An 11935-nucleotide genomic window follows, 5' to 3' on the forward strand; every position below is an offset into this window, starting at 1 on the left:
CCTTAAATATTCTGGTTCCGAGTTCTCGGATAAGTCGTACGATGCATCAATGGCCAGGTTAGGGTTAAAAAGATAGCCGTTTTTAGGACTCAAGGAGAGGGACAATGTATTTAGTTCTTTAAAGTACGTGAACAACCGCTATCGTGCTCTGTGGTGTTTGGTATTACTAATCTGCAGTCTTTGTAACATACTCTGAGCTTACAAAGATGGGTGTTTTGTCTAGTATTTCGCTGCCGAGCTGTATGAGTTCTATGGCGAGTTGGCAGATTATTGTTGCAGGTGTAGTTGGAGTCATTGTGGTGTCTATTGTCACAAATGTGCTGTCGCAGGTTTTGTTTAGAGACCCTAATAAGCCTCCGTTTGTGTTTTACTGGATTCCGTGGGTTGGGTCTGCGGTTTCGTACGGTATGGACCCATACAAGTTCTTTGAGGATAATAGGAAGAAGTTTGGAGACGTGTATACGTTCATGTTGCTTGGACGGAAGTTGACTGTCGCGTTGGGACCAAAAGGCAATGACTTTGTGCTGAACGCAAAGCTGAACTCTGTTTCTGCCGAAGACGCGTACTCGCACTTGACGACGCCTGTGTTTGGTAAGGGTGTAATTTACGACTGCCCGAACTACAGGTTGATGGAGCAAAAGAAGTTTGCCAAGGGTGCCTTGACTGTTCGTGCGTTTCAGTCGTACGTGCCGTTGATCGTGGAGGAGATTCGTCAATTCTGGTTCAAGTCGCCTGAATTTTTTGGTGGAAACAGTGACAGACCGTCGGGCCGGACAGATTTGTCTGTCGCGTTGCCGCAGTTGACTATCTTTACTGCGTCGCGTACTTTGCAGGGCAAGGACATTCGTGCAAAGTTTGACGAGTCTTTTGCGGATTTGTACCATGACTTGGACCGAGGTTTCACGCCCGTTCACTTTGTGTTTCCCAACATTCCGATTCCAATCACGTTTAAACGTAACGCGGCACAGAAGAAGGTGTCGGACACCTACATGGAGGTAATTCGTGAACGTCGTCGGACTGGCGACTTGTCTGAGTTTGACTTGATCAACACGTTCATGAAGGACGCAGTGTACAAGGACGGTGTGCGGATGAGTGATCGTGAGATTGCAAACATGCAGATTGGAATCTTGATGGGTGGGCAGCATACTTCTGCGTCGACCAGCACATGGGCGATGCTTCACCTTGGTGCGGACAAGGAGATCCAGAACGCGTTGTACGAAGAACAGGTTGCCGTGTGCGGCGAGAATTTGCCCGAGCTGACGTACGAAAACTTGCAGGAGCTGCCTTTGTTGAACAGCGTCATTCGCGAGACGTTGCGTATGCACCCACCGTTGCACTCTCTCATGCGTAAGATCAGGAGCGACATTGCGATTGACGGAACACGATACGTATTGCCCAAGGGCGAGTATGTTCTTGCCGCGCCCGGTGTTCCGATGATTGATCCGCAGTATTTTAAAGATCCGTTGACGTTCAGACCCAGACGATGGGAAGAAACGCGCAATATTATTAACCTGAACGACAGCAGCGAAGCGGCAGTGATTTCAAAAGGCGCAAAGTCGCCGTACTTGCCATTCGGAGCTGGAAGACATCGCTGTATTGGAGAACAGTTTGCGTATGTCCAGATTGGAACAATTCTTTCAAACTTTGTGCGCGAGTTTACGTGGACTTTACCGCCAGGAAGTAGCGTGCCTACCCCTGACTACTCCGTATGTTTTTTTCTTTTTTTATTTGACTGTTGTGTTTGCTAATATGAGCTTTAGAGTATGGTTACGCTACCAAACAAGCCTTGTGCAATTGTATGGACACGACGACGGATTAGTGAGAAGAAGTAAGTTAGTAGTAGATAGATAACTTTGTGTATGATCAAAAGTGGAATGTGTTGAATAGATGTATATTACTTTTGATTGTGCCCTTTTGCGTTCTATAATAACCCCTTAACCATTAATGTCAAACTTGCTGTATCTCTTCTCATTAATTATTAAGGCTCTAGATCTTGTGATACCTTAAAAATCAATCTATAGCATAACGAGCCAACTCTATATTTTCCATCTGGTTGTGGTCTTAAAACAAACGATTCCGAGAACCCACAGAGCCCTTTACTTCGGTCGGTGCCAACTCTGACTTTGCCCGACACTGTTAGTGCGATCGCTATCTGTCCTGGAGGACTAGCAGTCATGAGAGGGTGGCAGTCGAACCCGGTCACGTCGTGAGCAGTGACTGGCATTTTCGCGTATAGTTCTGCGTATTGTGCTCCGCCAACCATAGGGTTGCCGTTGTATATTATTGGTGCGTTTGGCTCAATTAACTCTGCGATTGAGGTCCGTCTGTTATCGAGAGCGTCGTAGTAGACTGCTTTGAAGGCTTCGCTGCCTAGTTTTTGTTAGTACGGCCGAATATTGCGCTAGAACACGAACCCCGAGCAATCATTTCTATTATCTGCGCTGAATCCTGTAGCTCATTAGTAAATATTAAAGACTATTACTGTATGTACGTACACTCATGGCTATTGCTTATTTATAGTGTTGAAAGTGCACTGCAAAAATTGGAAATGAAGTTTAAACATTCCACTTCCACAAAAACACCACCATCACCAGCAATGGAACTACAAGTTCAAGACGAGACTTTAAGAAAAGCTCTGGATCTTTTACTGTCAATGCGCCAACTGAACGACTCGACGTTTAAAGTGCTGTATCAACTGAGTGAGTTCACTGAAAAAGCAGCATCTTCACTTCCATCACCGCCATCAGTCCCGTCCGCAACACTCGACCAGAAACTAGAGAATGAAGAATCCACAGAGCAGAGTCAGGTCGAAGCGATGCAAGTCGATGATAGGCAAAAAGACCCAACAGAAGTTGCGGCAGAGATCGAGTTTGCGAGTGGGTGTAAAGTACTGATTGGACGAATGATTTATCTACGGTCACTGAATAGACAGTATCAGGTTGACAGTAAGCATGAGAAGGAAGTTATTGCGGGCCAGAGAGCGGAACTGGATCGATTGCAGCTTGAGCTGCAGAACGTGCTCTATAGGCAGAAATATATCAGGCAGGAGATTGGTTTGTGTCAGGATTACAAGTGAGTTTGATACTAAGGACTGGGAATTAGTTGTTAACGGGATTAAGAGCTTTGCATGAAAGTATTGATTTTGTGCCTTTGGAAGAGTTTTATCGAGATCATCGTGAACATCTTGGTGACAAGAAGTTGGACGAAAAGGCGGATGAGAGAGAAGTCAATGAGGAGAACAGAGAACAAGTCAATGAAGAGAACAGAGAACAAGTCAATGAGGAAAATAGAGAACAAGCGAATGAGGTTGAAATGCAAGATGTTCTGCCAGATAGTGGACTAGCAGAGCATAAATTGATGCTCGCACGATTGAGCGATGAACAAGACAGGAGATTAAAGCTTGTTTTAGAGAAGAGCGAACTTACGAAGAAGCGAGCGGTCTTGATTGCAGAGAATATGAGACGGAAAGAAGATTTAGAAAGTCTTGATGGTCAATTACAGAGGTTTATCGAGGTGAGTATTATGTGGCGTTTATCTAATTTTATAAGAGTTCTAATGGTTGTTATAGAGTGCTACACCTATTCAGAGTGTGTTTGATAAGTATTGAGGGCATTTAATGTATAGTACAAAAATAGTTAATGTAAATAATATATCCGCATAGTAATTTGTGTGTGGAGTAAGAGGTACTTCCTCGAGGATTGCCCCTGAATTTAACTACGAAATTGCGAGGTGTCCATTATTGATTTGACTAGACGACCATTGACTTCAGTTTGATAGTGGTTTATTGATTTATTAGTGATTTATTAGTGACTGGATAGTGATCACATCTAAATTGTCAATTAGCACTCATATCAATATAATTTATAATGGTAAGATCCACTTATTAAGGACTACATATACTTACACATATTCATAGGCTCAAACACCTCAACAACGAATAGCAAATCAGAAATACGCAAAGAATGAAGAGCGTAAAAAGGGCAAACCTGAGTATCTTAAAGCAAAGAAAACGTCAGAGAAGCCTCCGATTTCAAAGACCTGGATCTGTGAGTTCAAGCAGAGCAATGTGGAATTGATTCAACTAACACTGTAATATAGATATCTTTATATTCTTAGTCGTCGGAGGTGGAATTCTTGAACTTCTCAGTCTTTTTTTCGGTCATTGAAGTGTTTATAATGTGTGTGTATTTTATATGATGAAATGGATGAGATTTATGTAGATTTAATCACAATTGGACTCTAAATGAATGTATGACACATAATAGTGTATATGTTGTATAGCACCTAGTCATTCTTATTTACCATTCAATTAATAACAAGCAATTGAATAGAAACGGAATTGGTATTTTAGCTACATCATGAATGTAAACCTAAACCGTCTTCAAACCTTCTAGACTTCACTGTAACGTCTTTTACAAAGAATAAACCACATTAAACTATGAATATCCTATTGCGACATTCAACCGCAAGACCTTTACTAGTTAGTCGGGTTCAATTACGACATAATAATCCTTTATTAGCAAGATCTAACACAAATGGTATTCCTCGAATACCACAACCATTTGTGAGTGCTGTATATTTACACCGACATTTGCTAACTAAAGAATAACAGGGATCGTCACAAATGTGGCCTATTGCAAAGGTGTTTTTATACGGATCATTGGTTTATATGATTATGCATTGGGCATGGTGGAAATTAGAGACTGATGAGCTACAAATGGAACTATCTGGTACATATTGATTTGTTATATACTATACATTCATATGAATTAATTAACACGATAATAGAAAAGGTTGACCGACTCGAGTCTGAACTGACTATTCTGATAGAACAGCAACGACAATTGAAAGAAGAGACTACAAAGAGCAATTCGGAGTCATCAAAGTGGAGATTTTGGTTTTGGAAATGACTCGAGATTTTATATGTTAAAGGCGTCTTTTTGTACATATTAATACATACAAACTACATATTCAATTGACTAACTAGTGTGTCTTCTATACATATATATAAACTACATGTTATAAGATGTTTTAAATGATTGACTCAACGTCTAAGCCGCACCATCTCGACGATTTTTTTGTCCAAAGCCCAGTTCAATCTTTCATGGTCAAATGCTGCAAAATCCTTCTCGGCAGTTCAGTCGGTCTTTTCTGACATTGATCAAATCTACAGTTGAGAGTGCATCTAGTCCACAATCTTTTTCCGTCACCAGAACGCTACCGCACTCGCCTGCTGTACTTTACAATGTCGTATCTAACGTTGATTTGTACTGCAAGTTTGTACCCTATTGTGTTGAATCATACGTCACCGAACGTGATGCGAATAAGCAACCGGTAAAAGCGACTTTAAAAGTCGGCTGGAATTCATACGAAGAGAGTTTTGAAAGCGAATTGAAGTGTAATCAGCCGTATACTGTCGTAGTATGGTGTCCAATCTTTTATGGTTGCAAACTGAATGACTGACTTCTGTATAGGCACAGTCACATCATTCGCTATTTGAGACACTGTACACACGATGGCGGATCATCCCGCAAGCACAGCAAAGCACTTCAAAAGTGACGCTGGACATCAAGTTTGCATTCTCAAACCCGCTCTACAACGCTGTGTCGGCAACGTTTGCACCAAGAGTCACGACAATCATGATTGAAGCGTTTGAAGCTCGAATGGCGCAACTTCAGCAGAACGCACTACAAGAATAGACCTGCATTTCACGGAGTTTTTCATAGATCTAATATAAACTTTTAATTATCCTAGCTATACATCTTCAACCTTCAACATCAACACCTCATCCATTTGGCGCAGAGTGAAGTCGACAACATAACTCTCTTCAAGCAAATCGCTCATCCGGGTATAATGCCGCTCGCTATACGGGATCACCGCGTCGAGCACGCGTTTTATGTTTTGCACCTCGAGCAGCTTTTCCGGCGTGTACGCCTGCAAAAGCACATTCAGCACTCGCTGTGCAACCACCGCCGTCCGTGCGGTCGTGTTCCAGTCGCGTATCCGGTGCAGCAAAGTCTGCAGTTGCTCGGGTGACAGCGACGACAGCACCGCGTCGACGTCTTTCAATCCCATCACTGAGTTCTTCTCTGCGTTCTCGGCAATCACGGTACGGAATAAGTTTAGCAGCCGTGCAGGATGATTGAGAGATAACGCAAGCAAGATCGCGTTTTTCCATTCTTTCCGAAACACATAGTTCTCTAGTTCCTGTTCTTTCTCGACCATGGCGGCTTCTTCTTGTGATATCCGCGCCAGTTCTTCCTCTGTGATGTCTTCCCAAAACGTGATCACAGAGTCGCCACCTCCAGACGCAAACACCTTATCGTCACCTCTGTGTGCAAGCGACCACACCTTGTCCTCGTGATTATCCAGCGTAGTATTACACTCACCAGTCTTAACATCCCACACCTTGACCAGCCCGTCACCACCAGCACTGACAACCTGAGCGCCAGCACTAATGAAAATTGATTTCAACACAGAGTTCGTGTGACCCTCAAACGTCTTCACGCACGTATAATCATTCAGACTCCATACCTTGACACTCTTGTCGCCGCTGCCGGTCACGACGAGCTTGTCGTACGGTGAAAACTTTACGCTCCACACGCCGCGTTTGTGACCCCTGAGCACGCCAACCGTTTCCCCTTCTTCGACAGACCAGATCTTGACTGTCCGGTCCTGGGACGCGGTCGCAAAGAACTCGTCGTTGGGCGACACGTCAACTGAGTTGATGTCTTTTTCGTGTGCTTTTTTTGTGAAAATCGGTTTTGCAATTTCAGTCGCGTCTTCACTTGATGATGAAGGGACTGCCCATTTCTTGACTGTCAGGTCCTGAGACCCAGTAATCAAGAACTTGGGATACCGTGTCTGCATCGCCAGTCTTGCCAGAGCGACACCGCCAATCGAGCCAAGATGGCCTTTAAACGTCGCATGCAGATCAAACCCGGCATGTTCATTCCCGTCCTCGTCCTGCAGCCCAGACACCTGCCACCGCCATATCCGCGCAGTGTTATCTTTCCCCGCGCTCGCAAGCCACAGACCGTCAAGGGAAGCGTCGATGCAAATTACAATGTCTTCGTGTCCTGTCAGTACGGTAGAAGACTGAGTGTCTGTTGCGATGATTCTGACTTCCGGCGAGTTTGTGGCTAAAGCAAGGTATTTCTGTATGCCGTCTGAGTCCACTGGCCCGGCGTATGTGAGATCAATGACTTCACCGTTGTTGCCTGACAGCCGTCGGACGATTGGGATGTCATTAGACAGTAGACTATGTTCGACCAGAGTCTGGTCAGACAAAACTGAAATAAGGTCGTTCCAAGAAGGATGATAGCTGCAACGTTAGAACTATGCATCAGAGTAAACGTTTAAACATACATGACATCAGCAACGCCGACTTCTTCTGTCGTAACAACTTTTGACATTTCCGGCGTCACTTCTTCCGCCGTACTAGCAGACCATAACTTGACAAGTCCCTTCTCTCCACCAGTGTAAATCAGCTGCTCACTGGCCGAAGCAGTCAAAAGCCCAGGCGCCAGAAAGCCGACTGTCTCAAGTGCTTCAAACACCAAAATTGTTTTCACAAGCTTGAACGTCCTTGTATCCCAAACGTTGACAACTTTATCTCTTCCACCACTAATCAGTCGAGATCCGTCTGTACTGAAATCAAGACCGCGGACTACACTGACATGTCCTTCTTCCAGCGTAGTGACACATCTTCGCTTGACCAAGTCCCAGATCTTTATTTGTGTGTCATCTGATCCCGACGCAACTTGCCACCGTGTACCGCCTTTGACGCCAAAAATCCTAATCGCGCTAATTACACCGGTGTGGCCTCTGAAAGTGTGAGTGTTGAATCCACCAGCTAGGTCCCAGACTTTGACGACCCCGTCGGCCGACCCGGACGCAACGAGAGTCGAAGTCGTGTCAATATGCATGACAATAACCGGTCCATCATGGGCTTTGAACGAGCGCAGTAGTTTGCAGTCTGGAAGCTGGTATATCCGCATTTGTAGTGACCGAGAACATACTACTAAATAGTTTCCATCTGGTGAGATTGCTAGTGTCGTGATTTGCTCAGAGTCCTATAACGTATTAAACAAGTAAAAATAAACAGTAGCATACGTACTCCTTTGATTTCTTGTAATCTTTTTCCCGTGTTAAGGTCTGTAATTACAACATCTTCACTATACGAAGTTGCAAGTATATTCTGATCCTCTGACACAGAAGCAGCTCCACCCGTAAAAAACGGCTGAATAGCAGAATGCTTGAATGCTGTCTTTAGCATGCCAGATGCAACAGAAACCATTTTTAGAACCTGGCGGTTTATTGCGTAGATGCTTTGAATGTGTGAAGGTTCAGGGTGATACAAAAAATTTCGGGTTGGGACTTCATTTAAGGTTTCGATGTTTCTGATAGTCTCGAGCCAAAACACGGACATGAACGCGAGCCGTACTGCTACGAGGTACAAAGCATGCCCACAAACACATTATGATTAGGCCGACAATTCAAAATTTAGCATTAGGAAGTCACAATTTACGACAGATAAGGTCAGATGAGTATGTCAAGTCAGATCGGGCTGCTGTTAGAGCAGACAAGCGGTTGGAAAGAATGCAATTGGCGTTGTTCAACTTGATAGAGAGTGCGGATGCTCGTGATCGAAAAGAGCCATCGGTGAAAGAACGGGAAAACAGTGCGTCTGTCGTGAATATGTTGGCTGAAGCTTCTCTGTTGTTTAATTATGCTGTTGTCTGGCCACTTCACAACGTGTGTTTTCTTGTTACTGTGAGGAGGTCTAATGAGGTCAACATCCTTAAGTACACCCGGAAATTCTTTACAAATATCAGGTCATTTGGATTGTTATATTCGGGACTGGTGACTTTTAGCTTTTTCGATTGGCTGTTTCCGTATTTAGATCAGATAAACCCATTTAAATTGACAAAACAATCCAGGATACAAATTGCTCGGATGAGTCGGTTCCGTTCGAGATGTTTGACTGTGGGTACGGTGCTGTATGTGTCATTTGCCAGATTGAGGCGAGAGCTATTGACTGTTTATTAGTGCTACGACTTTGACAGTAATTGCAAAAATCAAGGCGACAGAGATAATTTTGTGTCAAAGAACATTACTCTTACCAACCATTTTCGCGTTCTCAGTTCCAAACGTGAAGTCACTATTTTCGCGCGCAAGCATTTCAGCGTACTTACCGCGTTTTGTACAGAACATTGCTGTCATTTTAGCGTCCAAGCTATTGAATCCAGAAAAATACATTAAATACACTCTCAAGACCTCTGACAAGTTCAAGCACGCAGACTCTCTGATTGCGTTCTACCTCGACTTGCTGAACTCGACAGTAAACAGCATGATTTCTGCAGTCGTGGTAGCACCGCTCGAGATTCTTCTGTCACGGTACGTTGTGTCTCAACGGTTTGCGGACAAGGACGACTTGTATGGGATATTCGAGCTCGGGAATTGGGAGTTGATCGTCCAGTCCACTGCGTTGGAGTTCTTGGGTATGTGGGCTCGAACCGAGATAATCTACTGGATCATCAAATTCTGTCGATAGTCTTAGTTGATCTATAGTCCTGATATCGTCATTATATTGCTTGAAGTGGAAACGTGTGTTGATATCCAAAGTTAATTTGAGCAGCGGATTAATGAGACATTGAAATTTTATCATGCTTAAAGTTCACACTACCAACCTTATATTTGCCAGTCGTAAACCTTAATGTATGCAGGCTATCGAATCCGATAAAGTCCACTCCTTCCCAACACAAAATCTCGGGATTCGGCAGCCACCAACCAAAAAACAGGCTATTAGCGCTTTCTGTTTTGTGTCTGCTTTTTTGTTTATAGCTATTTGGAAAATGCACGCGGACCCGGCATTTATTGTTCTTGACGCGTCGGAGGAAGAAGAGGCTGAATTGGGGAGGCCTTTGTTGTCAAGGGCGGAGTCGTTTTCAATGGTTCCGACTCGAAGCAGACGCCACTCTTTTTCACATTCGAAGAAGGCGTCGACCGAGATTGAATACTTAGAGGAGATTATTTTGTTGAAGGTACAGCGAGATTTGTGTGTGTATATGCAAGGGTCTAACAGCGTCTAGCTTGATTTGTTTCTTAGCCATCTTGAGCAGAGATTGATTTCATTGGAATCATACGGTGCTGGTCAGCTTGGACGATTGGATGATGGATTAATTGGTGCGCATCAGACTCTTATAGCTGTCAAGGAGGCATGTGGAAAGTTGGGGGGCGAAGTCATTGGAGAAGGATGGCGAAGAGGCGAGGCCATAGTGAGTATTCTTGAGCGTAGATATAACGAGTCGCTAGCAGATCGAGAGTCACTACCGTCGAAGGTTGCGGCGAGCATGCGTTTTTTGGAGCAAAAACTGAGCGACATCGAGAGTCAGTGCTATAACTCTGTGGACGAGCGGATGAGGAGTGTTGATGCGACTTTGAGCAACAGTGCTGATGCGTTCAACCGTAGTGTCGAGGCTGCGCTGAAAGCTGCAAAGTCGCGTCTTATTACTTACGAGGAGCTGCCTTTGCAGTGGAGAGAGAACCCGTATATCTACCGTGGTTATAGGTTTTGCGCAAATTACACCGAGTGTTTGGTCAGTATGGGCAAAATCCATAACGAGACTTGTAACATTTGGACTCACGGACTTGGATTTATTATGATGCTTTGTGTCGCTCTTTACTGCTACCCGGCGTCGTCTACGTTTCAAGACATGACAAAGTGGGACAAAGTTGTATTTGCAGTTTTCCTCATTGCAGCACTCAAGTGCCTTTTGACTTCCACAATTTGGCACACGTTCAACAGTATAGGAATCCTAACCCATAAACAACGGTTTGCTTGTGTCGACTACACTGGAATTTCAATTCTGATTGCGTGCTCGATCCTGACGACACAATACACTTCGTTCTACTGCCAGCCTGGCTGGCGGACAATCTACATGACGTCGACCTCGTTTGCCGGACTGGCCGGTGCTGCGTTTGCATGGCACTCTGAGTTCGACAAGCCTTCGAACCGCTGGCTTCGCATTACCATTTTTGTCGGTCTTGCTGCTTCGGGCATGTTGAGCATGTTGCATGTCTCCTTGTCGCGCGGGTTCATGACCACGATGTCGTTTTATTTTCCCATCGTTTACAGCTTGCTATGCTATATTGTTGGCGTCGTGCTTTACGGTCTGTTGTTTCCCGAACGGTATTTCCCCGGCACGATCTTTGACTGGATCGGCATGTCGCATAACCTCTGGCATCTTGCTGTCCTTGGCGGGATCTACTTCCATTACGCAGCGACACATAAGTTTCTTCATGGTGCTAGAGAGTTTAGCTGCACGGCTTAGTCACAAGTGATTACTTTTTTTGGGGTTTTGGCATGGACTTTTATATATATTTTATTATGGCGTTTCACGGTACTTTTGTCTCTGGCAAAGCACCATGGCTTAAAAAGTATTTTTAACTTAATTCTTATTTTTCTTGATTCTTCCTGTGATTATTGTACCCGTAGACTGTCAATCGTAACGGGCTTATATAAAACTACTCTTTCGCCCTCCGTTTTCCGTTCCGTCTCCGCCGTCGTTCTCGTCTTTCCGTCTCGCTAGATTCTTCTTCAGCTCGCGCCTCATCAGCTTCCACATCTTCATCCAACACAGCCCTATCAGCAGGCGGGACGTAGTTCGGGACCGTGCCAAAGAACGTGACGTACGTGAACGCCGCGACGACGATTCCAGTGAACGACATCAGCATCAGATTTGACTGCGACGAGATTGCACGATCAAGTGGTGTTGAGCGCATCGTGTGTAGTTATTTCCACGGTGCTTCACAGCTGAAATGGTCGAATAACACCACACAGCTTGGTGAAGTCGAGAAATGGTGAAGTGGTCGAGGAGGACACGAAGTCATGTCAATTTAGGTGCGGCTCTGTTGGGAGTTTACTATGCGC

At 44.5% G+C, this 11935-nt stretch overlaps 10 protein-coding genes across 10 annotated transcripts; 7 read left to right on the forward strand and 3 right to left on the reverse strand.

The window, feature by feature from the left end:
• Positions 1–251: 251 nt before the first annotated feature.
• Positions 252–1832, forward strand: V1512DRAFT_211500 (cytochrome P450; the record flags this gene model as incomplete). The annotated part of the gene is made up of 2 exons (XM_066913537.1): positions 252–1706; positions 1761–1832. 2 exons carry the CDS (start codon positions 252–254, stop codon positions 1830–1832), a joined length of 1527 nt encoding a protein of 508 aa, XP_066769934.1.
• Positions 1614–2828, reverse strand: V1512DRAFT_266581 (uncharacterized protein). The gene is made up of 4 exons (XM_066917121.1): positions 2496–2828; positions 2415–2448; positions 1761–2370; positions 1614–1706 (listed from the first exon to the last, which is right to left on the reverse strand). Exons 1-3 carry the CDS (start codon positions 2499–2501, stop codon positions 1979–1981), a joined length of 432 nt encoding a protein of 143 aa, XP_066769935.1. The 5' UTR covers positions 2502–2828; the 3' UTR covers positions 1614–1706; positions 1761–1978.
• On the forward strand, positions 2597–3607 carry V1512DRAFT_249365 (uncharacterized protein; the record flags this gene model as incomplete). The annotated part of the gene is made up of 3 exons (XM_066914610.1): positions 2597–3072; positions 3120–3513; positions 3569–3607. 3 exons carry the CDS (start codon positions 2597–2599, stop codon positions 3605–3607), a joined length of 909 nt encoding a protein of 302 aa, XP_066769936.1.
• Positions 3608–3685: 78 nt separating this feature from the next.
• V1512DRAFT_57371 (uncharacterized protein) lies at positions 3686–4343 on the forward strand. Its single transcript, XM_066918438.1, has 3 exons — positions 3686–3869; positions 3917–4046; positions 4099–4343. Exons 1-3 carry the CDS (start codon positions 3867–3869, stop codon positions 4164–4166), a joined length of 201 nt encoding a protein of 66 aa, XP_066769937.1. The 5' UTR covers positions 3686–3866; the 3' UTR covers positions 4167–4343.
• A 95-nt stretch (positions 4344–4438) lies between these two features.
• Positions 4439–4910, forward strand: V1512DRAFT_249367 (uncharacterized protein; the record flags this gene model as incomplete). The annotated part of the gene is made up of 3 exons (XM_066914611.1): positions 4439–4564; positions 4613–4730; positions 4789–4910. 3 exons carry the CDS (start codon positions 4439–4441, stop codon positions 4908–4910), a joined length of 366 nt encoding a protein of 121 aa, XP_066769938.1.
• Positions 4911–5043: 133 nt separating this feature from the next.
• V1512DRAFT_266588 (polyketide cyclase) lies at positions 5044–5755 on the forward strand. Its single transcript, XM_066917122.1, has 2 exons — positions 5044–5421; positions 5475–5755. Exons 1-2 carry the CDS (start codon positions 5113–5115, stop codon positions 5697–5699), a joined length of 534 nt encoding a protein of 177 aa, XP_066769939.1. The 5' UTR covers positions 5044–5112; the 3' UTR covers positions 5700–5755.
• On the reverse strand, positions 5720–8347 carry V1512DRAFT_242442 (quinon protein alcohol dehydrogenase-like superfamily). The gene is made up of 3 exons (XM_066914285.1): positions 8120–8347; positions 7369–8075; positions 5720–7324 (listed from the first exon to the last, which is right to left on the reverse strand). Exons 1-3 carry the CDS (start codon positions 8297–8299, stop codon positions 5755–5757), a joined length of 2457 nt encoding a protein of 818 aa, XP_066769940.1. The 5' UTR covers positions 8300–8347; the 3' UTR covers positions 5720–5754.
• Positions 8348–8441: 94 nt separating this feature from the next.
• On the forward strand, positions 8442–9746 carry V1512DRAFT_266592 (uncharacterized protein). Its single transcript, XM_066917123.1, has 2 exons — positions 8442–9002; positions 9052–9746. The coding sequence occupies exons 1-2, from the start codon at positions 8482–8484 to the stop codon at positions 9554–9556; spliced, it is 1026 nt and encodes a 341-aa protein (XP_066769941.1). The 5' UTR covers positions 8442–8481; the 3' UTR covers positions 9557–9746.
• Positions 9747–9754: 8 nt separating this feature from the next.
• V1512DRAFT_266594 (hemolysin-III related-domain-containing protein) lies at positions 9755–11485 on the forward strand. Its single transcript, XM_066917124.1, has 2 exons — positions 9755–10046; positions 10095–11485. The coding sequence occupies exons 1-2, from the start codon at positions 9858–9860 to the stop codon at positions 11334–11336; spliced, it is 1431 nt and encodes a 476-aa protein (XP_066769942.1). The 5' UTR covers positions 9755–9857; the 3' UTR covers positions 11337–11485.
• A 44-nt stretch (positions 11486–11529) lies between these two features.
• On the reverse strand, positions 11530–11787 carry V1512DRAFT_249372 (uncharacterized protein; the record flags this gene model as incomplete). Its single annotated transcript, XM_066914612.1, has 1 exon — positions 11530–11787. One exon carries the CDS (start codon positions 11785–11787, stop codon positions 11530–11532), a length of 258 nt encoding a protein of 85 aa, XP_066769943.1.
• Positions 11788–11935: the final 148 nt, after the last annotated feature.

The sequence above is a fragment of the Lipomyces arxii genome, assembly GCF_038497795.1.
Source record: "Lipomyces arxii strain Phaff 12-163 unplaced genomic scaffold V1512scaffold_19, whole genome shotgun sequence".
NCBI classification, from domain to species: domain Eukaryota; kingdom Fungi; phylum Ascomycota; class Lipomycetes; order Lipomycetales; family Lipomycetaceae; genus Lipomyces; species Lipomyces arxii.